The 27,275-nt window shown below is 39.4% G+C and overlaps 1 protein-coding gene across 2 annotated transcripts in view; it reads right to left on the bottom strand.

Moving 5' to 3' along the window:
• The window catches only part of MOSPD2 (motile sperm domain containing 2), a 60,069-nt gene extending 38,403 nt beyond the window's left edge, over positions 1-21,666 (bottom strand). Inside the window, exons 1-6 of one of the 2 annotated variants that reach the window (XM_082681108.1) lie at positions 21,556-21,617; positions 21,329-21,398; positions 10,668-10,795; positions 6,758-6,913; positions 4,808-4,894; positions 3,223-3,377 (exon numbers count right to left, since the gene is read on the bottom strand). In XM_082681108.1, the coding sequence (XP_082537234.1) occupies positions 3,223-3,377; positions 4,808-4,894; positions 6,758-6,803 (288 nt within the window). In that variant the 5' untranslated portion in view covers positions 6,804-6,913; positions 10,668-10,795; positions 21,329-21,398; positions 21,556-21,617. Of the gene's footprint in view, positions 1-3,222; positions 3,378-4,807; positions 4,895-6,757; positions 6,914-10,667; positions 10,796-21,328; positions 21,399-21,555 lie in introns of both variants that reach the window. The other variant, XM_082681107.1, reaches the window with a different exon arrangement.
• Between the last annotated feature and the right edge of the window lie 5,609 nt (positions 21,667-27,275).

The following is a 27,275-nucleotide window of genomic DNA, read 5'->3' as shown; positions in this document are numbered from 1 at the left end:
GGGCCCATGAGCCATGGCCGCTGAGCCTGCACGTACGGAGCCTGCGCTCCGCAACGGGAGAGGCCACAACAGTGAGAGGCCCGCGTACCGCAAAAATAAATAAATAAATAAATAAAAAATAAACAGGAAACCCCATAAAGAAATTCTAAACATCTGTCGAACAATTAAAGAATTATTAGAACAAGTATATAGTTTTCAACCTGACTACTTGGAACGACAATATATATGCATGTTAATTCTGATATGTTTGTTTTTTAAACCTAATTTCTATACCTCATAATAGTCAATAAAATATATTTTATTAATCTTTTATACAACAGTTAATCTGATCATATTGGTGTGCTGTATCTACTTCACTTCTAGCTTCTTTCCTCTTGTGTAGGAGCCTAGAATAAGAATTAGAGTTTTTTCGTTTATATTTAAAGGTTGTTCATTGACTTCAATTTCTAGGAGACACAGTTGACTATTGGTTCTACTGCACTGAACACAGCAACATGAAACTAGATTATTAGGGTTACTATTCACATGGATCATTTCATTCCGTGTGTTTCCACTGGCCACAGGCTGACTTACTGATCAACCATCTTATAAGGACTGTAGGATGAAAGATACAACCAGGCAAACTTAAATCTATCAGTTACTCAAAGGTGAGCTGCCCTAGAGATCTGAGTCTATAAAGTTATTCCTAGCATGTGAGTTGTAGCATCTTTAACGCTAATAAACTGAAAATAAGCATCCATAACTATATTACGTATTTATTATGGGATAAATCCTAGCATATAACAATACCTTTATAACTAATCATTATATCCACTGTGCACAGAGTTGAATAATTTGTAGTTAAGTAAGAGTCAAAGAAGGTATCTCAAAATAACTAGTTATGTAAAGATTTGGTTACCTAGTATATGATCTGTGGCTTCCAGCCTTTGCCCCAAAAGTCTCTGTCCAATATTCTTTTCATCTTTAATTGAATAACCTTGCTTATAAAATCCCAAATTACTGCTAATTCAAGCCGATTTGATAGGATGCCACTGGTGTACGTGTATTGGTGGGTACTACATAAAGAAGCTCCGTGAAACCCACTGCTCTGCGTTCTGTGAGGATGTTTTCAAGGATGCTATTCATTATCTTGTAAAATGTCTTCCCTTTGAAGACCCATGAAAGACTTTTCTGGACTTCCCTGGCTGTTCAGTGGTTAAGACTCCATGCTTCCAATGCAGGGAGTGCAGGTTTGATCCCTGGTAGGGGAACTAAGATTCCACATGCGTGCAGCCAAAAAATCAATCAATCAGTCAATCAAAAAAATTTTTTTTAATTAAAGAATAAAACTTGAAAAAAAAAAAAGAAAGACTTTTCTTCTGGTTCAAGTATCAGCAATAGATAAACTTCCCTAAAATGCTGGTTTTAAAGTATGTCCACTGAGTTATTTTATTTGTCTTATCTTTACTGGAGTATAATTGCTTTATGATGTTGTGTTCACTGAGTAATTTTAAATGATTCCATTTCTTTCAGGCAAGCTTAAAGCCAAATTAGTGGCCTAACTCTAGTAAATAATTTAAATTTTGACTTGCAATTATGTATACATCTTTAAAGGTTGACTTAAATCTTTTCTGAATTACGAGGGTCATGTATAAACATAATTCAGTAAGATTCTAGTATTTGAAAACATTAATGATTTAACTACTTAGTAATGCAAATAAACTTTATAAATTAAAGATAATGAAACAGTATATAAGTAGCTTGAAAAATAATCAGCTCAATTCCTTGCCCCTGTATTTGTCAATAAAAAACATTAACATTTATTTTTTATGATTCTGGGTTAATAGAAAACTATCATACATAAAGAATAACAGAATCATAATTTATTATTATGCAATATTTATTTATCTAGGCATTTTGATTTAGATTTTGGGTATAAAATGGTTTATTCTGTAATCTAGAACTCATTGACATGGAAACTAGATTGAAAAAATAACCCAGGGCAAATGACTCTTAGAGACAAAGAAAGATGAAAAAAAACTTGTAGTCCCACTGCCTAAAAAAACTCTAGCCTGTTTTTTGTTTGTTTGTTTGTTTAATGTCTAAGACTTCCCTTTTGGGGGCTATGTATCACTATGATATAACCCTGTCGCCCTTTTCTCTTAAAAAAAAAAAGCTATTTTCCAATATTACTACAAATTCTTTACAAACACCATTTTACATAGCTACACATACTCCATCAATTAGATACACCATAATTCACTTCACTGTATTGACATTTACATTTTTTTTACTTTTTCACCATTTTAAATGACACTCTGAAAAAACATTTTGATGTACACTTTTTCTATACTCAGGTTTATTTCTTTAGAATAGATTTCCAGAAGTTAGTTACCAGGCAAAGAGTATGAATACGAACACTTCAGGGATATTAACATACTTTGCCAACTGGAGTTTGAAAAAGATTTCAACGCTGCCCCAGGCATGTCTCCGAACACCACTTCACTGCTACCAGAATTAGCCCAGCTTTGAGTGTTAAGAGACAACAGCTCTAATAAATGCGCCAACAAATTCCCATCGCTGCTGAAGGGTTTGTAGTTGGCACTAAGGTCACAAGGGCCCAAATTAAAGACCAGTAGGTTTTATTTATTTTTTAAGCTTGGCAAAATCACCTGAAGAAAACTGGTTTCCAAAGCTAACCAAATCAAACAGAAAGCAAACCTAAACGAGCAAACAAAAAACCTCAACAAAATCACAAAGTGCTGGATGTGCAAAAATGCAGGTGAACATCTCGCCGCTGCAAAACATGGCATGCGGGTAATGGTACGCTGGAGAGCATACGTTACTGTACTCCACATTTCCTGAGTGCATTACTCTGTGCCAGGCACGGGGAGGTGCTGTATAGGGTATTATTAGCTCTGATAGAAAAGTTCACTGTTACCACATCTACTCATTACTCTGCCAGCCTCGACGTCTTCCTTCCATATCCCATGTATCAGACAAGGAACATTTCTAGGAAATCTACAGTTTCAATGCCAAATACTGAAGCACATTTAATTTTTTGCAAATCCTATTCCACGTTTGACTCCACTCACAATGCAGGGGTTGGAAATAAATCCCAAACATGACTTGGTTAGCTCTATTTTACAGGACAACTTGGTCAAGGGGGTAGTGGCAGGGAGGACAGGAGAGAGGGAGGATGTCATGATAAACAATGATTTAGAATTAATGAAAAATGCTTACTATGCTATTTATTCCAGTCTCTGACAGGTCAAACATCACTGTTACAGGTTTCCCATTTTCTCTCTTAGCATACCGTTCCAACCAGAACGCAATAAGCTTCTTTTTGTCCATTATGGTCTTCTGGTCTTTTATATGATACTTCACCCTGATCCAGACTTTAAGCAGGTCATAAGATAAAAATAAGAAAAAATATTTATGGCATTATAATATTATTTATGCATATATTATATCATTCCTTTTCCTTAACATTTGTCTTTATTTTGTTTCTCAGATTAAAAACATCTCTTCGAAATAGTATATACTAGGGAACCTTAAAGAGTAGCAGAAAGGTAAACTATTTTCCCCCCTTAGAAAATACACTTCCCCCCTTAGTAAGGGAAAAAACAATATTTGGTAATAACCTAAAAGTACTCTACACTGTGGTTAACAAAAAACAGAGCACTAGAAAAATGTTCCGTCCAGAGGAAAAGCCCAGACAGAAGCACGATGGCAGCATGAGCGGGTGTCGTGTGTGGGGACGGAGCCTGGCAACCATTCAGAGTGATGGCAGCTAGGACAAGATGTGACGAGTGGTGAGAGGAGCAGCTAAACAGAGAGACAGGCGGGGCTTGAAGAAATCTGCATGAAATGCTAAGGGGGTAGGGGTTGGGAGTGAACTGAGGAAGTGCTACTGAAATCAGAGGAGGGGCTAAAGTGAAGCTCTGTCAGAGGAAGAGCCGACGGCTGTGGGCCCGAGCTGGGAGTACAGGGAGGGCGGGTGGTGGGACGCATGTGGTTCAGCTGTGTGTTGTATTGAAGGCGGCCAACCATCAATCCGGTGGGCAGCTGGATGTGTACATGCATGTGGCCTGGGGACAGCCTGGGGTCACCGCTGTTGGGGAGAAGGCAGCTGAAGGTGCCAACGTACTTGAGATCACCCAAGGAGACTGCATCAGCTGGAAAGGAAAAGAGGCCAAGAAAGGAACAAAGCCTGGGAAGCACATGTGAGATACAGGTGGAATAAGAGGAATGGGAAAGGAAGACTGAGGGGGAGCCAGCAATGGGAGGAAAACGCTACGAGAGCACTGTTACAACAGGAGCCGACCACGGGCCACACACAGGGTGCGCAAGGCGGGCACGACCGTGCAGCGAACTGCCTTGGCAGGACATCTGCTCAGGATGGGGCTCTGACACTCCTGCTGAGTCCCAGCATTGGTACAAACCAAGTTATTCCTCTATCCCCTTTGCCCCAAATTCGGCTTGGCCCATTTAGCCACCCTTAGTGACTATCAAAAAGATTTTCCATAAAGATACTGGGTTGAATTTTAACATCAGTAAATTAGAAAGAAGATAATGACTCTGAGTTACATCCTTTTGGCTGTGTGATGGGATGTGGCACTTGCCTTTACAGCCTACTTTATTATAATGCAAACGGTACATTCAACTACTAAGTGTCTGACGCTTGGTCCAGCTGACCCTAACAATCCCTATTGTAGGAAACCTGACGTGTGGTACATACGTAGAAAGATCTGCCTATTATTAATTCAGTTGAGATGGATGGCTACATCTCAAAATCCTGAAAAGCCAGTACGTACATTATACTTACACAACTTGTTGCCTTCTTTGTCATAACCGTGGAGATAAATACCACCAATTTCCAGTAACCACCTGGGGATGGAGGCTTCAGTCAGGTCTAAAAAGTGATAAAGTTGGATGAGTAATTGTAACTTAGACGCCTTTTAAAGACAAAACTTACAACATAAAGGTTACTGTTAATATAGTAGCTCTGACATAAAAAAAGATAAACTTACTAAAAAAAGAAAACGGTTATGCAAACATCTGGAAAGAACCTCTGACAATAAAAAATGGTGTTTCTTACTAAGTAGAAAAAAAACTACATAAAGACACAGATGACAGAAATGGAAAAAATCCATTTCCTCTTACATATCAGCCATTATGATGTGGACACATCTCCATGTTCTAGTTGTATTTCACCTAATGACTTGCAAACAAATATTATCACGATTGGACAATTTCAAAAGAACATGGCAGTAAATGTCCACATTATAGCCTCAGAAGTGGTATAAGAAATCAAAGTTTGATAACCAGTAGAGTCTAATACATTTATAATCTTGGGGCAGGTGGGAAATACTTCAAGAAAAATGCTAGATCCTTCAGCAGGAGGTCCACTCTCTAGTGAGGCCGAGAACCAACACAGCAAGGCAGCAAATGTCAAGGCTTCTGTGTCATTCATTAGTACTTCTCCGAGAACTCTCAAAGGTTTCTTTATCTTTCCCCAGCCACCTTTCATCATCTCTCTGCTGTCTGCCACTAGAAACTAGCAATTCTATGTAAGAGAAAACTATTCTTGAGTTTAAAGGTTTATTCTGTACTTAAATGATTTAGAAACATCAGGTTTACATTTCTTTGCTTGACTAATAAATGCTTCACTGTTGAAATTACCTACAGTTTTTATATCTCCAATCAAATTATTTTTTAAATACTCTCCTTCTGATAGATTCCTTCTCCAAGTAGGATGACTGCGGAGAGTATCTGCTCTGGATTTATTTGTTGACTATTTTGTATTAAGTCTCCAGACTCAGTCACTCCAGAGTTTATAATCCTCAAGGTCAGGAAATCCTTCTTTATACCTCATCGAAACTAGTAGTTGTGCCAGTTTCTTCCTGTTAAATTTTTTAGGAGGAGAGAGATAACGGGTAACCTCTCCTGAAAAGAGTTCTCCATGTACTTGAACACTATTATAAAATCCCCTCTAAGATTTAAAACTCCTTTTTGGGGGAGGTGGGGAATTGCAATCTAGAATTGGGCCTTGAAATCAAGAAGTTAAGAGGAGGCTGCTATAGGCATCCTTGGGGATAAGCCGGCTTTTTGGGGACTCCCATTCGTATAGTAATTCCACATGGAGCACCTATTAGCACAAGGAACTCTGGGAATAGAGACAGACACCAGGCAACAACTGAGAAAAACAGGCAAATAGTATCCCCTTATTTCTAGGCCTAGTAGCGAAGATGCTGTCTTGATATTTTAATGGTTCTAAACCAAATAGACACAGAACAGGAGACTCTGCTGTCAGTGAAGAATCTGTGATTCTGCTCCTTGGTGATCTGATTTCCTTATGAATAATCCTATTTTAAGATTTATTCATAAGATGTTCCTTTCAAATGTTACTGTGTCTTTATAAAACATTATATTCTGATATTTCTGATGACTGCCAAGAATATCTGCAAATACGCTATAAGTGTAAAATAGTAACATTTATGCAGGGGATATAGTACACAGTCAAGGTTAAACTGAAGAGCTTACCATTTACTTTTTTTATTTTTTATTTTTTTGCGGTACGCGGGCCTCTCACTGCCGCGGCCTCTCCCGTTGCGGAGCACAGGCTCCAGACAAGCAGGCTCAGCGGCCATGGTTCACGGGCCCAGCCGCTCCACGGCACGCGGGATCTTCCCGGACCAGGGCACGAACCCGCGTCCCCTGCATCAGCAGGCGGACTCTCAACCACTGCGCCACCAGGGAAGCCCGAACAGCTTACCATTGACAGACATTTCTTTCCTCCACTGAAAACTCTCATCAAGCATCTTCAGTGTTTCATCTACAACATTATGCCTCCAGCATAAGTAACTTTCAACCCAGTTATCATCTTGTTGTAGTCTTTCAACATCACGTAGATCATACTTATCTGACTTATCTAGGGGAAAAACAGTAATAAATATCCAAGTCAGATAAATTCAGCAGTGAATGATAACCAGCACTAATACCAAAGGAGAAGAAAGACCTGGAAGATAAAGCTAAGCTACTTGAAGATAGACACAGGGATGCAGTTCAGATGAAAATGCAATTTAAAGGATTGATGGAATTTCTAAGTATGACTAGAATAAAGTTATCTAAAAATTGCAGCTTTATTTTAAGACAAGCCACCACAGAGTTAAAAAATAAGACCATAGCAAAATATTTTGCATAACCCTCTAAAACCATAAACCAACATCTAGGAAGATCGATTATGTTATGTGAACTTAAAATACTCACCCTAGACAATGAAAAATGAACTTTTATGTATAAAGAAAGAACTAGGTTGTACTTAAAAAGACATGTTTGCCAAGTGTCTTTTTTGAAAATGAACTAAATACAAAATGGAAAACTATGTATGTAGCAGTCAACATTTCCCTTAATTCACTGGAATAATTGTTGCCAATAATTTCTCATTATCCACCTACACACATGCTGTGTTCTCACCAACCTCTACATACCTCTATATCCTCCTTCCACACCCTGCTCTATTTTTCTGTAACTAAATTTTCCTTGTCTCCTCACAACCACCTTTGCACATCCAAATTCTACCATTCTGCAAGAGTCCTTTCAAATACTTCCTCTTCCATAAAAATTTTCCCTGGGCCTAGAAGTAATTCCTTCCCTCCTGTGACTAGCTACAGGACCTAAACTACGCACTTAGCACCCTTGAATCAGAGTTACTCGTGTTTATGCCACATCTTCCCATATACAGATCGTAACAGCACAGTCTATATACATCCTAAGAAGCCCCCAAAGCAGATTACATAGTGCCAATGAAAAGGCCTTCAGGAAACATTTGTTGATTGAATCTATTCCGTCTCTATTTTTTATTTTCTCTGTCAATGGTACCCTCCCAGGGACCCAAAGAAGAAACTTCAGAAAATTGCCCGGCTCCTTCATCTCTTTTTTTTTTTTTCCCCCTAGTTAGTTGCCAAATTGTATAGATTCTCTCTCCTCTCCAGTAGTTCTGAGTTATTTCAGGCCCTCAGCGATAACAGCTGAAAGGGTGGGGAAATATAAAGAGCATCCGTGGAATTATCCTCGAGTCCCAATTTCCTTACCTTTAAACTGTTTTAGATACTCACAGGGTTGTGTGAGGATCAGAGAAAAATGTATATATGAAAGTACTTGAAAGTTTCAAGCACTATAAAATATAAGATGAGGTCATAAATCATGTATTTGTAGAGTGTTACCTTGGATATGGCTTTCAATATCTGGGCTCTATTTTTCTAATCTTTACAATGAGTGGTTCTGTTGTAAGTTAACCTTGGAAAATGGTATTTTAGCTCTGTCTATTCAAAAGTTCATCAGTATTCAAAGGACAACTTTTCTTTAATTATGATTTATAAACATGAGTTGAGATATAAAAGAATTTATATACTGTTTAGCAGCAAAAAGGACCCTGGGAGCACCTGCCCCTAAAGTCAGATCATCCAGTTTGGCCACTGGACAGCACTCTCCACTGGACCAATATAGTGTTTTCCTTGAAATTACTGTCTGACTTCAAGAAAATTTCTCCCAAATACCCCAATCTGAATAACCATAGTTTACTTAACAGTTGTTCTTTCAAATAAAAATGGTGGTCCATGAAAAATGTGACTAATTTAGCTAGCAACTCAAATACACATAAGTATTTAATGTGTACTTCCTGATTTTGTTACCCAGAACATTTAAAGCCCATGTACTCAAGGGTCAAGATTTAATAAAATTTACTGCTTCATCGGGGGCTTTCTAAAATAAAATTGACTTAAAAAAAAAGTTTTAACTGAGAGTGCTGACAGTGAAGACTATAATGGCCAAGTGCCTTGATTCGGGCCAACGAGGCAGCAGTTTTGCCCACTATTGCTTCTGCGTAATCAGAGCAAACAAAAAAGGGAAAAAAGCTTCTTAGCATCACTGTGGAAACAGCTTTGACCTCATGGGCTCCTGAAGAGTCCTGGGCATCTCCAAGGGTCCGCAGACTACCACTTCCCCAGGACAACATGTGGCAAGTGGTAAAAACTCAAAAAATATTAGCCATAAGAAGAAGAATCAAACATTATTGTTATCATTACTCCTACCACTGCTGATATTACCACTACGGACACCATAAACAAGACAGTGCCCATTACCAAGAAATGTAAAGCTTATTGCTCTTGGATAGCTTTTAGGGATACAGATCTTTGAAATCAGAAATCTCCATTTAGATTAAAATGATTAATCATTGTTATTAATAGGACATGTGCTTACATATGAGACACCTCTTGTTAAACATTTACCCCTAGAGACAGGTAGAGATGGAAACAGCTAGAAAAGACAGAGCAAGAGAGGATTGGGGAGGAGGTCATGTAGGAGTGGAGGGAGAGAGGCTGGAGAAAAGTAGGGGCAGAAGAGGACACAGAAGAGGGCTGAGGGGAGGAGAGGGAGAGACAGAAGGACACACAGGGAGAAACAGAGAGAAAACTGAGCATTCAAGGTAAGGAAAACTTGGCCTGGGACCACAAGGCCAAGTGTAATAATAACTGCTTATGACAACACCATTTGCCGCTTTCAAACACAGCTCCCAGACAACTGAACTGAGGGGAAGCAAACTACACAGCCCAAAACATACCTCTTTGGCATACTGATTATTTTAGGCCGATATTTTTAACAAACAGCACATACAGGAATCTTTAGAGTGAGTACAAGTCACCCTTTTATAAGAAACATTTACACGTATAAAGGAAGTCTCCATTTGTAAGTGCCTCCCTCTCTGTGACAGGAAGAGGAGAAGGATTGGAAATCTCCAGAAACTCTTATCAACGGGAAAGGCCAGGACGTAGATCTGCACAACCATACCCTTGTTCACTGAGCTTTTCTTGGTCACCTCTCATAACTGACTCCCCACCCTAGTATCTTCTGTCTTTAGCTGGAGATGGTATTGAAGGTGGTGGCTTGGGCCACTTCGGAGAGTTACTCAGTCCTCCTGGGTCTCTCCCACGTATACAAGGGATACACATGTTAAACTTGTGTTTTTCTCCGGTTCATCTGTCTTATATCAATTTATTAGGCCAGTCAAAGAACCTAGAAGGGTAAAAGGAAAATGTTTTCCCCTCCACAGAACCCTCAAGTGTTAGGGAGTTTTCTGAAAACCAGTCCTTCAGTAAATCCAGATGTTACAGGAAGAAGCTGAACATGTACACTCAAAAGGTATCTGAAGATATCAAAACACACATGTGCGCACACCCCTCCCCACCACCTAGGACACATCACTTTGAAAGACTTTACCTCTCAGTGATTAAAGCATAGCGATGAGGAAGAGATTTGCCTTACACACAGATATATATGTGTATACTCTCATAATACCTTGTCCTTATTACTTTCATCTTGCTGAGGACCAGTGAAAACTTCACCACAAACCAACATTAATCTCAAGTGGTGGACTTTTAAGCCTCATCCTTACATTTGTTCAAAATAGCTCAAAGCTCATTTTTGGCCACTCCTCTGTTAAGAAACCTCAGTGAACCATCACCACACCTGTATGGTTCACTGTCTCTTTCTACTATTTATTTCTTCTTCCATCAATTTTGCTCTGTAAATTGGTCTTATATTTATACAGTGTATCCCCACCAAACAAAGTGGAAAGTTCCTAATTTTGCAGAGAAAGAACTAAATAAATGGCAATGGTAATTCACCTCCGGGTCAGACAGGACTAAATGTTCCAGGGTAAAGATGACCTCTCAGCTTTTTGTTTCTTCCTCTCTTCCCTGCGTGTGCATGCTCACCTCCTTCACGCTCTCTCTCACATACACAATTTTAAGTGCTGCAGGATAAACAGAATACAGTGCTTACTCATAAAACAGAGAATTCCATTATTAACTTTCCTTCTTCCCTCGTGCATTTGTTGGCTGGTGAAATTACCAACCAGCCAGAAACTGTGGTTTAAGGTTAACAAGTGTGAAAAAAATTCATAGCCTGATTCAGGATACCAGGCACAGTGATGAAATCAGAAGACCCCTGCTACTAACTATGTACAGGGAGACTGAGCAAGTCACTCTGGGCTTGATTTTCTTCTCTGTACAATGGAGATAAGGTCTGCCTATCTATCCACAGTCTAATGAAGATCAAGGGCACTTTGAAAATTTTAAACACAACGCCAATGAATTTTTATTAACATACGGTAGAACTCTCCCTATGAACAGAATATTAAATTCTAACTGACTTATTAGTTGGTTGAGAAAATCTTGAAAGTATATTATAGATATTATAAATGTGCCTAGAATTCATATAGAAAGGTTGAAAAAATACAAAAGTATTCTGACAATGAAAACCAGAAAATTTATTAACTGGGTGTCATACTGTTCAGATGCAGCAAATATACAACTATCAAACATCAACAGTAGTTTTAAAACCTCTTAGCATCTGTTATTTCTCCAAGGACTCTGAGCACTGATCCACTTAAAGTCCTGGTGGGACCCCGGAAGAGCATTTGTACTGGATGGACCACTTCTATTGGCTGGACCATGTAAATGTCAACAATGGGAGTGATCAGGCTGAAATAATGGAATATTCCCTTTAGGGCATCCTCTGCTGGTTGGCCACAACCTACCCTGAATCTTCTCTTTCCAGTGAAGCTAGCTGGTGAGAGACTGAGAGGCAGGTGATCATCTACGATGGGATTAAGCCATTGGCCTATAGCGGCGATTCTCAGACTTTAGCACCTCTCAGAGTCAGCAGGAAGGCTTGTTAAAACGGGGATAACTGGGCCCCACCTCTAGAGTGTCTAATTCATGGGTGGGATCCCAGAATCTGCACTTACAGCAAATTCCTACAGGATGCTGCTGCCGCCCCAGGGACCACACTTTGAGAACTACGGGGCTATTACAAGGATAGGCAAAATTGTTCGGTAAAGGGCCAGATGGTAAACATCTAAGTATCTTAGGCTTTGAAGCCACATATGGCCTCTGCTGCCGATTCTTCCTCTTTTTTTTTTTTTTTTTAGCAACACTTTAAAAATACAAAAAATATTCTTAGCTCAAGGGCTATTAAAAAACAACAACAATGACAACAGGACTGAGCCGACCTCTGGTCTGTTGTAGAGAGGGGAGGTGCTTTGTGCTTCAGCTCCTATCCTTGAAGAGCTCAATTCATATGCTGGATATGTACGAGATATTGTATCTTGGATGACTTATCTCCCTTTTGATCTATTGTTTTCAATGTTCTTTAATCATACTTTATAATTTTCTCCATAAAAGAAAAAAAGTTGTATATTTCTTCTATCAGATTATTAAGTAGTCTAGAGATTTTTGTGTTGCTACCATGAGCCAATACTGACAAGACTGGCAAACGTTATACCTCTTATATTCCTTGCCATATTGATAACTAGGTTATTTTATATCCAGTAGAATTACAGAAATAATATTGTAGATCACTGTCTTTTTCCTGACACTCTGGGAATCATTTTGAAGGTTCACAATTAACCATGACCTTTGCTGTAGAATTTTAGAAGGCACACTTCAGAGCTAAGAAAGTTTATCGTTTGGTAAAAGATTTGTTCGTTTTTCATAAAGGTGAATTATAGCCAGTGTGGTTTCTGTCTTTATTGAAATAAACATTTCCCCTCATTTAATCTGGTTACTGCAAATGTTTGTATTTGCTTAAACAAATATAGAAAAAAGAAACAGAAAACAAATATGGCTAGCTAAAGAAGGAAGAGGAAGAGGGAGTGAAGAGGCACAAGAGATGTAAGAGACTTTGCAATGTGTACCTTTTTATAGTTTTGGTTGTGAACTGTGCCTGTTCAAAAATTTCACTGAGAAGCATTTTGTTAACGTGGTAAATTCCTCTGCTGCATTTTCTGATTATGAATTATCTTTGCATTCCTGGGGCTAACAAAAGACCTTGGGCCTTACAAGTATGTGTGTGCCTTTGTGATGGTGGGGTGGGAAGAGTGGTAGAGGTCTGTGACTACCAATTCAATTTCTTTAATAGTCATTGATGTATTTAGGTTTTTTACTTCTCATTGAGACAATTTTAGATGATTTTTCTTTTCTCCAGAAAGTTTTCCACTTAATCTAAGTTTTCTAACTTACTGTGATAAAGCTGGTCATTGAATTCTTATGATTTTTTTAAATCTCTACCACATCTATAATTCTATCTGCTTTTTGTTCCTAGTGTATGTGTTTGCCTTCTCGCTATCTTCTTAATCAGTCATCCGAGGTTTGTTTATTTTACTAGTTCTTTCAAAAGGCCAACTTAGGTTTATTATACCTACTATCGTTCTTTCCTATACCATGAATATCTGCTCTTTTTTCCTCTACTTTCTCTAATTTACTCGTGTGCATTTTTTTAGCTCCTTGAATTGAATCTTTACCTGATTTTTATTGGGCCTTGTTTTCTAATAAATGAAATGAGACCACAGATATTCTCTTGCTCAGCTTTTAAGTATTTTGTAATTTCCATTGTGATATCCTCTTTACCCTATGAGTTATTTAGCAGAAGTAAGAATTACACACATTGCAGGAAAGTTGTTAACCCATGGGTTATTTAGAGGTGTTATTTTAGTTTCCTAACATTTGATTTCTTTTTAAGTACCTTACCTCTCATTTAGTTGCTTAATGGGGTGAGAATATGGTCTGTATGATCTAGCTGCTTTGGAATTTCTGAGACTTCCTTTATGACTTAATATGCGGTGAATGTTTGCAAAAGTTCCAAGAGCACAAATATATATTGTACCCACATAAAGTTACAACATCATATTATACTCTCTATTATCAAAGGCTTGATAGTTTTAGACATGTATTAAGGACAAAACTCGATAAACTCTTAACCCATCTTTTCCTCTTCTTGTGATCATGACAACTTTAAAAGGTTGACCTGGAGAATGTTGGAGTAGAATTTAAGGAAATCCAAGTGCCTGTGTGTGTGTGTGTGTCTATCTGTCTGTCTACCTACCTATCTTCTAAAGGCTTCCTCTCTTGGGGATAATACATAATTCATTAGTTATGAGGACTAATTTATTATCACCCACCATATGTTAGCTCAAAAGAGAGCTAGGAATTGCAGACGCAAAGATGAATAAAGCCTGAGCTGATCCCTGATGGTTCATAATCCAGAGAGTTTACGTAAAATGTCCAGGAGTGTAGTTCCACTTTGTGTTTTTTAACATTTTTATTGGAATATAATTGCTTTACAATGGTGTGTTAGTTTCTGCTTTATAACAAAGTCAATCTGCTATACTAATTCCACTTTAAATGCCATTTTCCTTACACCCTTCCTTTCCAGAGAGGGCAGTTGATAAGAACAATCCCGTTTTTATGTACCTTTACGTACAGAGTTTCCTTCTATTCACTGATCTTCCTGTCCTTGAAATTCTCCTCTCAGAGATCATCTATGATACTAACATTTCCTACTTCTTCTACTTCTCTAACTACTTTGTCTCCCTCAGCCTAATAAGACGAAGGCATTCTGCAAGGTTAGCTGCACAATTTAAAGAAAACAGAGAAAATAAAGACATTTTCAAAATTAAGTTTACCACCAAGACCTCACCAAGGGAAAATCTCAAGGTTATACTTAAGATGAAGCAATAATGATACCAGATAAAAGATCTGAAACTTAAGGAATGATAGATAAAGATATTGGCAAATACATGGTATGTAAGCAACCACTAATATATAAAACAACAATAATCAATTGGAGGAGGGGTGATTTATGGGAAACCAGGTTAGAACTCCACAATGACCATACCTGTTAGGGAGTAGAAAAGAGGAAACACTGCTAACTCATTTTATGAAGGTTGCATAATTTTAATGTCAAAGTCACACAAGAAAAGTGCAAGAAAAGAAATTTACAGGCCAATTTTTCAATACAGATGTAAAACGCCCAAACAAAGTATCACCTAACCGACTACAGCAATATATTTTAAAAACCTGATTAATATAAGCCACCATATTAACAGATTAAAAGCGAAAAACCAAGTGAACATTTCATTCGATACAATGTGTTCAATAGATGAAGAAAATGCATTTAGTAAAATTCAACCCGCAACTGTGATGGGAACAAAAGAACAAACAAAACCCTAGGACTAGCAAAGCAGGAACAGAGGAAACTTCTTCATTTTGATAAAAGATATCTACAGAGATCGTGTTCGGGGGTATCTCTCTAAGACCGGGAATAAGACAAGTAGGCTTTTATCAATGCTTCAATTCAACAGTGTTCTAAATGTTCCAGTGAGTATAAAACAGAAGCACTTAAAGCTCTAAAAATTGCAAAGTTTGAAAGAAAACTATCATTATTTCCAGGTGATATTATTGTCTACATAGAAATACAACTTATCTAGAGATAAATTATTGAAATTAATAAGAGTTAGTAAGGTTGAGTCCAATATTAATGTAAAAAAGTCAAATGTACTTTCTATAAACCAGCAACAATCATTTAGAAAATAAATTCTGAAGAGATACTGTCTAAACCACCATAAAAATAAAACATATAAAGTATCTGGAAATAAACTGAACAAAAATGGGTTAACCTTTATGGAGAAAATTATAAATCTTTCAAGAAGGAAGAGTTCAGCAGATAGGTATACCAGGTTCTTAGAAAATTTAACCAAGATGATGTCAAGTCCCCCAAAACTGATCTTCTGATTTCACATGATTCCACTCAAAATCCCAAAAGAGGTTTTGTTTTGTTTTGTTTTGGGGTTTTTTTTTTGCAAAAACATGATAAACTGATTCTAAAATTTATATGGACGAACAAAGGGCCAAGAAGAGCCTGAAGAAGTGATTTTCATAAGCAGAAACCAAATGGCCCATAAAGATATGAAGAGATGCTCAAACTCACTGGTACTTAAAGAAATGCAAATTAAAACCACAATGAGATATCCCAACACTCCCATCAGATGGGCAAAAATTTAAAAAAACACTAACAATGCCAGATCTCAGGATGTAGAAAAATAAGGACACTCAAAAAGTGCTGGTTAAAATGAAAACAGATGCAATCAGTTTGGAAACTAGTTTGGCATCATCTAGTAAAGTGGACCATGTGCCTATTCTACTACCCACCCATTTCACTGTTGGCTACAAACTAGAGCAGCAGTTCTCAAACTTCTTGGTCTCCAGACCCCTTTTACACTCTTAAAAATGAGGGCTCTAAAGAGTTTGTTTGTTTGTTTATATGGGTTATATTTACTGGTAGTTACTATATTAGGTATTATAACAGAAAACAATTAAATATAAGGACACATGAGCACACATTCTATCATCTGTCACAGCAATATCACATGCCATGTAACCTCTGGGAAACGCCACTGTATGCTTGTGAGAGAATGCCAGTGAAAAAGGAAAATGATGTCTCAGTGTTATTATGTAAACAGTTTTGGAGTCTCAAGCCCCTTGAAATGGGCTCAAGGAACTCTAATTCCTATACCAACTTTGACAACCGCTGCCCTAGAGAAAGTCTAGGCCCCAGGTATATCTAAGAATGTTTAAAGCAGCATTGTACATAATAGTAAAATCTAGAAAGAACCTCAAATCCATCAACTGGTATTTTCATTCTGTGAGCTACAACACAGCTATAAAAAGGAATCGATTACAGTATGAATGACTCTTCAGCAACAGAAGCAAGGCATGGAAAAAGAATATTCAGCTTTTATTGATATTTCAAGTTCAAAAAAGAGGTAAACTTAATAGAGTACTGGTGAGGAATACGTCACAGGTGGTAAAGCTAATGAAAAGCAAGAGAACGAGTAACGGCAAATGTAGGATAAGCAGCTGCCCTGTGAATGGCCGGGTTGAGGACACCCACAAAGTTCTTTTTCTTTTGTTGAATAGCGAGTACATGGGTGTTTATTTCATTCACGTTTTATACATTTTGTACATACAAGATATTTCAAAGTTAAAAATAAGAGGCCAAGACAAAACAAAAAGACTAGAAAAAGTTATTGGATGAGAGACAATTATTAAACTTAACAGCAATGGGAGAAACCACAAAGGAATGGATAAGTTTGAATACATTCAAAAAAGGAAAAAAGTCCAAATGACATAAACAAGAAAAGCCCAAACCAATTTTAAAAGCCATACTAAAGAAAAAAAATTTTTTAACTACAAATGGATGTAAACATATGAAAAGAAGTTTATTCTCATTAGTAATCAAATGCAAACAAAGAAGCATGAGTTAAGAAATGATCCTAAAGCTGTGGCGAGACTAACACTTTCATATCTGCTGCTGGGAATGAATCGTGGTGCAACTTGTATGGAGGAGAATTAAGCATACATATGAAGTATCTTAAAATATTCACACTCTTCAAACCAACAATTCTACTTCTACACATGACTCTTAAGGAAAAAATCTGAACTACTGTGCAAAACATTGTATTAACAAAAAACTGGAAAGAATCTAAATGTCCAAAAGGGACTACTTCAGATAAAAGATAAGAAAATTCTCTTTTATTTATAGAACTGAATATTAAGTAGTAATGTAAAACGTGGCTTACTTCATAATATGGGGAAATAAGATCACGTCAATAAAAAATGCAACACAGAAAAACTACATACATGATGACCTTTTAACTATTTTTTTAATGTATAGAAAAAACGGCCAGAAAAAAATGCACCCACTGTTAGAAGAGCTATCTCTGGATGATAAGCTTATGAGAGATTCTCCAGACTGTTTCTGGTATCACCCAAATTTATTTAAATGAATTCATATACTTATAGAGTCAGAAAACAAACCTAAAATTACAAAACCCACAAACCTCTCAGTTGCTCTTCAAACTCAATAAAGTACAGATGCATCGCTTTGGTGGCCAAGGCTCTCTACGCTATATTCCCACTGTTTTTAGGCAGGTATGCTTACCCTCCTTAAGGCTCATCAAAGCGGACTTCCTATGGCTTCCCGAACAAGCCCCACACCTTCTCACTTAAGCATCTCAGCTTGGACTATTTGAGCCACCTGGATCACAATCTCTACCTAGCCGAATTCTAGCATCTTCCAAAGTTCTTGAGAAACACCACCCGAACAAGCCCCACACCTTCTCACTTAAGCATCTTTGAGCCACCTGGATCACAATCTCTACCTAGCCGAATTCTAGCATCTTCCAAAGTTCTTGAGAAACACCACCTTTTCTAAGAAGTTTTTCCTAACTCGGTGCTAACCCAGTCACCCCCATTAGGTGTGATTTTTTTCCTGCTCTTTGACTCCTACAGAAATGATTTTAGCACTCATTCCTCTTGATAGAGCTCTGTTTTGATGACTCTACTAGATTGTAGTCGTTCAGGAAGGGGCTCTATCCTTCTTCGGCGCTTTCTCTAATTTTGACACACTTTCCCAGAATTAAGCACATAGTATGTGAGGAACTGAATACATTATTGTCACAAGGGATTAGTCTCTTTCCTTGGCCATAAGAAGGAGGAAGATAGAAGGGAAAATGTTCCTCATTCGAGGCTCAGCATGAAATTTCTTACAGAAACAATGAGGACAGAAACAGTAGTACTGCTACAACAATTATGGACTTAGATTTTATTCTTTTTGCAGCTACAAATCTATCCATAATTGGTAACTTAATTTCTGTGGAAACAAAAACATGCTCAGAATTCCCAAGAACCTACCCCCCAAGGACGTGTTGGAGTACAGCCAGTGTGTAAGGTAACATACTTGCAAATAATATTTTCCTTTAGGAAAAACATCATGTTTGCTTAAGCCTGCCTTAAGCCTCTTCTGAAACAAAATATTGTTAACAATAAGAGAAAGGGGAAAATGAAAGACAGAGGAAGGAGGAAAGTGGATGTTCTCAACACCTAACTTCTAAAAAGTAAACTTGAAAGGGAGAACACAGGCAAATCAAAAAACCCTTTTCACCACTTTCCTACTCTACCTTTACCCAGTGCTGTATTTCAGGAAACAGCTGAAACTTTAAGGGGAGAAAGTCTTTAAAGAACTTTTATTTTCCTTTCCAACGCAAGTCTTTAAATTAATTAATATTTGCAATGGCTGTGCAGATAACTCACCCACGTACATTCACACATCCCCAGGTGTGACAAAACCCTCCCTATACTTAATGCCAGACGGTGCTTTAATTTGAAATAACACTGGTCTTTAGGAGACATTTTGTGAGGGCTGCTCTTTGCCAGATTTTGGTGGGGGAGGGGAGAAGGTCAGGACAGCTCTTAATATAGACTTGGACTCATCTTCATATGTATGTATTTAAGCATTGCTGTATTCAATCAATGACTATGTATTCAGAGCTGTGATAAGTATACAGAGGCGAGTCAGACCCTGCCCTCAAGGCCCAAAGGCTGCCCCAGACCCACAGACATTCTGAAGGAAATGAACAATAAGGAAACAAATGAACAGGAAATTACAGGTTATGGTAAGAGCCGTAAAGGAGACAAGACAGGGAGGCTACTTAATAATTGGCAAAGGTCTCTCGTATACATGTAAACCAAGATGGAAAAGAAAAGAAGAACGTAGCCATGCTCACTCCCTATAAAGAGCCTTCCAGGCAGAGAGAACTGGAAAGGTCCCGAGATGGAAACAGACTCAGTCCATCTGGAGTGCATAAAAGCAGCAGTGTGGCTGGCCATGTTATTCAAACTGTGGGTCACATTTGTAGGTTGAGATGTCAATTTTATGGGTCATTGTATCAGGGAGTCATAGGTTTTCAGCATAAGTATTCTTTAATGAACTTCTGCTTCAGTTATGTGTGTGCGTGTGTACTAAGTTACAACGTATAATACGTTTCTTACTGTGGGCAGTGGTGAAATCTGTACTAAGCAAGAGGAGTAGTAAAAGATGAGGGTGGAGCTCATCCAGCTCGTGCATACATGGCCTCACAGTGTAGGCCACCATAAAGAATTGGGGTCTACGCTAAACACAGCAGAAAGGTACTGAAGGGTTTCAAGCTGGGGAGTGCCATGATCTAATTAGACATGACGGTGCTGCCAAAAGATCACTAGAGTGAATTCAGAAGACCTGAGCACCAGCCCCGGCCTAGCTACTAACACTAGGGCGTTTGAGCAAATCACTTCATCTCTCTAGAGCTCACTTTCTTCACTGTAAAAATGAGAAGGTTGGACCAAGATGACCTTCAAGATCTTATCTATCGCTAAATTCCATGACTACATCCTGCTTCCTCCCTCGGGCCTAAGTAAATGACCATTAGGGAGAACTAGCTCATTAGGTCAAGTTCTGGGTTACTTCTTACAATGTTATAAACCACGTAGCTCTAAGAGTTACATTTCCACAGAAAGCAATTTTAGAATTCTCTCTTTACTGGAACCAGCTACCTTATTAGAAATGAGATCTCTGGGCTACAAGTGAATCAAGTGCTTTTGCAACTCTCTGGTACAAAGTTTGGAATGTGAAGAAAACTGACAGGGAGGGATGAAAGATTTACTGACTAGGTTATTCCAAACATATTTCTTTATTTGTTCTAGGTCATTAACTGACATACCATCTAGGGCAGTCTAAAGCTGTGGGGAACCTCCGCTCAGCACTAAAATCAAGATGTAGAAGCTGAACTCCTTTCACATAACCAAAAAGACTACTGAGGAAAAATACTGAGAGCCTACTATATGCTAACCCCGTGCTACACAGTTTGATATATGCCTTTTCATTTAATTCTCCTAACCTAATTATTCACATTTCACACTTATGGAATCAGGGGCTCAGAGAAGACAAGCAAGCTAGTAAGTGGCAGGGTCTGGATTAGACTATTTATTCCATATTTATAATACATTATCCTACAGGCTTCTGAAAATTACTGTACAAAGATTAAATCATCAAATACTGGACAGCTCAAGTTATCTGTGACATCTGGACACAGAACGTTCACCCAATAAATCAATTCTGGACTCACAGGTACTTTGCTATGTACATGTGGGATAAAAAGATAAGAACTCGCTCCAGCACGAGAGGGCCTACTTCGCGGGGAGCCTGCTGGGTTGTAGGAAGTGCAATTAGGCAAAATGGCCGAGGAATTCAGATCCCCAATTAAGCACACGTGAGTAGTATTACAGCTGTTTCCAGGTTCATTTTCTAGATTGTTGCTCGTGAAAGGTCATTAGAGGTACAGTGTCACCTGAGCTGAGGGCCTGACAAGTGTCCTGCAAGTTCCATAAACTCGAGACGCTCAAAACACTTCCAACTTACGTTAACCCTTTAGGAATCAATGGACGCATCACTTGCCCAATTGGAGCAGTGTCCTTGCCATATTACGGAGAGTAAAACCTGGGAAACGTGGAGGGCACGGTCCCTAACCCCGTGAGGATCGAAATGGTCCCTAATGACTCCCGCAAACACCCCAGCAAAGTTGGGGACGCTCATTTCACACCTGCCTCAACACCGAGATTGCGGTACCCACCTGTCATATACTCAGCTTCGAACCTCCGTCGGACGTCAGAGATGAGCTTGGCTTTATTCTGGGCTTGACACTATAAGGGAGACACGAAGGGACGCTTAGACATTACGCGCTCCATCCCACTTCCCCGCTGCCCAGCCCACCTGCACCTGGGCGCACGGCCCCCGAGGCTGAGGCGGCTTCGGGGTCCGAGTTGGAGGGGCTCGGCAGCGGTGCGGTCGGCTCCTCACCTCGGCCATGGTCGCGGTCGTGGACGTGATTGCAGTTGCCGTCGCCACTTCCACGACTGCGGTCCGACTATCTCATCACAGGGCAAGCCGGCCCGGAGGTAAAGAGGGAAGGGCGGGAGGTGGAGGCGGTCGCGTGACAACGGAAGGCGGGCAGCAGCGCCGCCGCACCGCCCAATCCGGTGCGGCCGCCTGGGAATGGAGGCGGGACCAGGCCCTCAACCTGGCTTCCCATTCACTTCTTGTTCGGGCCCCGCCCCCTGACGTCTCCTGCACTGCGGACCCGCCCCCGCCAACCGGCGGATCGCGGGCGCTTCCCTCTTCAAGCTCAGCCCTGACTAGCTCCTCCTGCTATTCGCTTTCACAACATTCCCCGGAGGCCTCGCCTCCTCAGCCTCCCTTGGCAACCCGGTTCTGGCCGCTAGGCAGGCTCCGCCTTCTCTGCGCTGGACGCAGCCTCCGGCCTGGGCCTCCCAAGATGCAGCGCGCGGGCGGGAGGTTTGGAGCCTCCTGGCGCTGAGCGGTTTTGCGACTTTGGGGACGTGGCGGCTGTGGTGTGCTAGAGCCTCACACGCTGAGGTAGGGCCGGCGGCGTGTTCCCTGACCCAGCCTTCGCCGAGGGGGTGGCGGCGGCGCAGGGTTTTGCTCCCCTAGTCCCTTTATTGCGGAAGAGCGCGAAGGAAGTGGGCTATCCGGGGCCTGTGCGCACCCTTCTCTGGAAGGATAACTAGATTATTCCAAGTGGTTACTCTATTCGAGGATTATTTCGCTTGACACTTTCTTCACCTCTGCAGCATCTTTCTCACTTGGAGGGTGAAATACTTAACAGAGAATATATCTTTGACATCTTTAAAACAGGTATATAGAGTTAAAAGATGTAAAGCGTCTTACGGTTTATTAATTAAGGAAGTGCTCAGCCGGGGCAATTTTGCCCCCCCGGGGGACATTTGACCATGTCTGGAGACATTTTTGGTTTTCGCAACAGAAGACTACCAAGAAGTTGTAAGAACGGTCCCCGTATTCCCACCAGCCATAGTCAACCACGATGGACACTCTTTGCTCCAAACTTTGTTTATATGTTCACTTGTTTTTAATGGGGGAAAAATGAACATTGTTTAAAAAGTATTTGAATACACCCTTGAAATAGTATTTCAGATATGGCTAAAGCCTCTCTCTGGCTCCACTCCCCTACTCTGATATTCCTCTTCTCCAAAATCAGTAGTCATTGGGATTTGGCATGAACCTTTGCACCTTTACTTTTTTTGCTTTGGACCAGGCTGCCTAGGTTTGAATCCTGGCTCTATCACTTCCTATCTGTAGGCCTTAAACTCCATGCCTCAGTTTCCCCATCTGTAGAATGGGATAATACTGCATACAGCATAAGGACGTTCTGAGGAATGAATTAGTCCAAAGTGCTTAGAACAGTGCCTGGCATAGAGAGAGCAGTCAGGGAATACAGCCATTGCAGGTAAACAAAATATTTCATGCTGTTTTATGTGTTTTGATTTTGATACATAATGTACTACAGTATACATTTTTCTTCAACTTAATTTTTTTCATTTGACTTTTGAAGTCTAGCCCCAAGGATACGCATCTAATTCATTCCTTTTAACTGTAGTATGATATTCCATCTGTATTCATTCCCCTATTGGTGGTCATTGAAGTTCTTGCTTTTCAAAAAAAAAAATTGCAAATAACGGCAAAGTGAACATTCTAGAGCAATGTCTTTGTGCATTATTATGTAGGATTATTTCTCTGGGTTCATATCTAGAAATGAAATTGCTGGGTATATGCATTTCTGTTTACTGCCAAATTGCCTCCCAAAGTCTCCCTTTAATTAAATACTTGTAATGATTTCCTAACTGATGGCTCCTCCTCCAATCTCAATTCACTCCCCCATCTTCAACACTGTCACCAGGATCTTTATTATTCAGAAGTACAACACTGTCACCAGGATCTTTATTATTCAGAAGTACAACACTGTCACCAGGATCTTTATTATTCAGAAGTACAATCCTGTGATTTCTTTTTTTTTTTTGCGGTACGCGGGCCTCTCACGGTTGTGGCATCTCCCGTTGCGGAGCACAGGCTCCGGACGCGCAGGCTCAGCGGCCATGGCTCACGGGCCCAGCCGCTCCGCGGCATGTGGGATCTTCCCGGACCGGGGCACGAACCCGTGTCCCCTGCATCGGCAGGCGGACTCCCAACCACTGCGCCACCAGGGAAGCCCCTCTGATTTCTATTTTTGAAATCTTTCAGTGATTTATCACTGCTTAGAGAAAGCTAGAATTCCTTAGTATGGTATCAAGAACCTTTAATTTAATCTTTCCTGATTCTCTTAGTGGACCACCATCCCCCCACATTCATCTACATTTCAGGTTCACTAAGTGTTGTTGGGAAAGGGAAAGGGGAGACTGATTCTGGGCAAGCCCCAACAAATGACCTAGGTATATAGGTAGAAAAAGTTTTAACAGTGGACCCATTCTGTAGCCAAGTTAATCTACTTAGGTAAAGAATGTCCTATATGTTGGAAAAGTGATATCTATGGGTATTACGCTCATACGTTTATGTTTAATATTATTAGGTGAAGTTTTTAGTTGGGAGTCTTAATTCTATCTTTTTTCCAAGGGTAGAATTCCAAAGACACTTTCCATTGGTCGCAATCTATCGATTGGTTTCTTAAGAGTTTTATAGCTTTCACCTGCAGATAATATAGTGTCTTTTAGGATCTTCCTGAACCAGACTTGTAGTTTATTTAAGAGTTCTGAAATTTATAATGCCAGATGTTATTATTAGCATTGAACGGGAGCATTGTTTATTTGGTGGGAGGCTGGGAGAGAAGGGTGATAATTCGTTGCCCATCTACTATATTTAGGTTAGCATGTATTGTTTTTCTAGTATACTCACACATCTGTTTCCATTTTGTATGTGAAATATATACAGTCAACTTTGATGTGTGGTAATACAGAACAGGAAAAGCTCAAATTAACTACCTAGTATTTTACAAATAATCTGCATCCAAATCTCCCCTCCCTCCTTCCCTCCGCCGCCCTCCTCCAGAGCTGAAACAGGAGGTAAAACTTAACTGGTTTGAGTTACCTGTTTTATTCTGCAGCCACTGTTATAAGAGTACCAAGTAAAAAGTCAAGTGACTAATAGGCTGGAATACTAAGCCTGGTGTCCTGATTTGATTAATCAAGGCTTGTTTATATTGGTTTAAGAACCTCTAAATTGAACCTGGGTTTGTTTCCAGATTATTTCTATCTGAAAAAAGAACATTACCACTTATTCCATAGACTTAAAGGTTTGTCTTATGTACATATACTCAGAACTTTTACTTTTAAAAAAGATGTTGCATAGTATAAAATAAAACAGGTATTCACAGATATGTGAATTCAGTAAGCCTTGAGATTACAGAAAGTTTGAGGAAAAAATTTATCTTTATAAATATATTATAGTTTCTAATTTTTAACCCTGAAGATGGTCCATTTAGAATAACTTACCTTAAAAATGTGCATGTTTTTGCAGTAGTATTTAAAAATAAAAAATAATGACCTTTTATATAACAGTTATGTTTTTTAAATCTATTTGAGTCTAAGTCCATGAGAAGAAGTTTGCTTTTTGCCTAGAGCTCATGCTAAAAGCATGTTGGGTTAGGATTATAATAGGATAATAGGATTATAATTTAGCAGTGGCTTGCACCCTTTTATCTCTATGTCATTCATATGGTCAGTACACTGTTTCGCATCTGTCTTTCCAGGTAGTAGTTTAGGGATCATAGATCGTAGATCTGGGGGGTGTGGGGGAGTGGCGGTAAGTGCATGCAAAGCTTTTAAATTAGGGGACAGTTACCCAGTCAAGTTTGTGTTTTAGAACAATAACTGAGGTAGCATAAATGAATGGATATATTGCAGGGGAGAGAGACTAGATTAAGGAAGACTGATTAAAGGGCTTTTATTGCAACCTAAATGAGAGATGAAAGCCTGAATCATCATAGTGGCAGTTGGATCAGAGAGTTGGAAGAAAGAAGTTTCTAAGTTAAGGAACTTGGTGATAGCATTAAAAGAATAGAATGTAAGGGGCCTGATTTTCCTAACTCATTACTTTATGAAGGTGCAACAATACATACTCCAAAGATTTTTGAAGGGGGCGGTTCTGTGACCTTTTACTTAGTGGTCTTACCACTAAGATCCTCCTTACTCCTGTCACACTTGGGTGTTGGTGAACAAGAGCATTGTGTTGATGACACATTAGTTGTGACATTTAATATTAAAATAACAAAATCCTTTCCTGGACAGAAGGTATTTTTGGTTGTTTTTAGTATTAAGAAATCTGAACACCTTTTGAAGTGAGTAGGTAGTAAAAGACAATGAGTTTTTAGATGTTTACCTCAATATATAATTTATATTTATAATATATAATGCTAAAAAAGAATATATCATTTAGTGCTAAAAAAGGAAACTTTCTTAGAAGTCTTCTAAGAGGTCTGAGATGTCTGTGGGAAATTTGAAATAAATTAGTAGTCATACATTTTGATGTAATATAACCAATATGTGTATTTCCTTTCAAGTAAAACGTAGTTTCGTAATTAAAAGCCACACCTTTGGTTACCCTACGTATCTTCTTTACTGATGAAGCTGAAACTACTCTGGGGTACCTGTTGTCCCAGATCTTCGCATGAATTGCTTAACAACAAGCCAGGAAACTGTTTGGCTTCTGCTAGTTTGTATTATGATCTAGTATCTCCAGTTACTTCACTAATACTTCTTGAAATTCTCAAAAGCAATATCATCAATTTGATTTGAAAAAAAACCCCAAATGCCATAGAGGAATGTATTTATCTGTTGCTGCATAACAAATTACTCCGAAATTGAGCAGCATAAAACAACAAACATTTATTAACTTAAAATTTCTGAGGACCAGGAATTTGGGAGCCGCTTAGCTGGGGTGGGTCTGCTCAGGAAAGCTTGACTGGAGCTGGGAGATGGGATCCCTGGAAGGCTCACTCACATGGCTCTTGGCAAAAGGCCTCAGTCCCTTGCTGGCTGTTGGCAGGAAGCCACAGTTCCTTGCCACATGTACATCTCCGCGGGGCTGCCCGAGTGTCTTAATGATACGGCAGGTGGCTTTCCCCAGTGCAAGTGAGCCAAGGAACAGGTCACTGAGGAAACCACCATGCTCTGTCACCCAGTCTTCTGCTGTATTCTGTTGGCTGGAAGTGAGTCATAATGACCAGGCCTCACTCAAGGGGAGGAGAGTTCCTTCTTGATGGAAGGAATTTCAAAGAGATTTGTGAGCATATTTTATTTTATTTTTTTGGCTGCATTGGGTCTTCGTTGCTGCGCGCGGGCTTTCTCTGGTTGCGGCAAGCTGGGGCTACGTTTTGTTGCAGTGCGCCAGCTTCTCATTGCGGTGACTTGCTGCGGAGCACGGGCTCTAGGTGCGTGGGCTTCAGTAGTCGCAGCACGTGGGCTCTAGAGTGCAGGCTCAGTAGTTGTGGCGCATGGACTTAGTTGCTGTGAACCTATTTTAAAACCACATGTATTTGGAAGTTAGACAATAAGGTGCAGCATCTCCAATTCGAATGTAGATGCTGACTAGTCTGCTTTTAAGTAGAATTGCCTCTAAATCAAGTCATTTCAATAAAATGCAGGCTATATTAAGTTAAATTTATAGATTAATGGTTCAGTGACTTTTTTTCTAATTGGACTATTGGTAGATTT

The sequence above is a fragment of the Grampus griseus genome, assembly GCF_964374135.1.
Source record: "Grampus griseus genome assembly, chromosome: X".
Lineage (NCBI taxonomy): Eukaryota > Metazoa > Chordata > Mammalia > Artiodactyla > Delphinidae > Grampus > Grampus griseus.
Note: the sequence above shows the minus strand (reverse complement) of the source record. Positions and strands in the feature narration are given on the sequence as shown.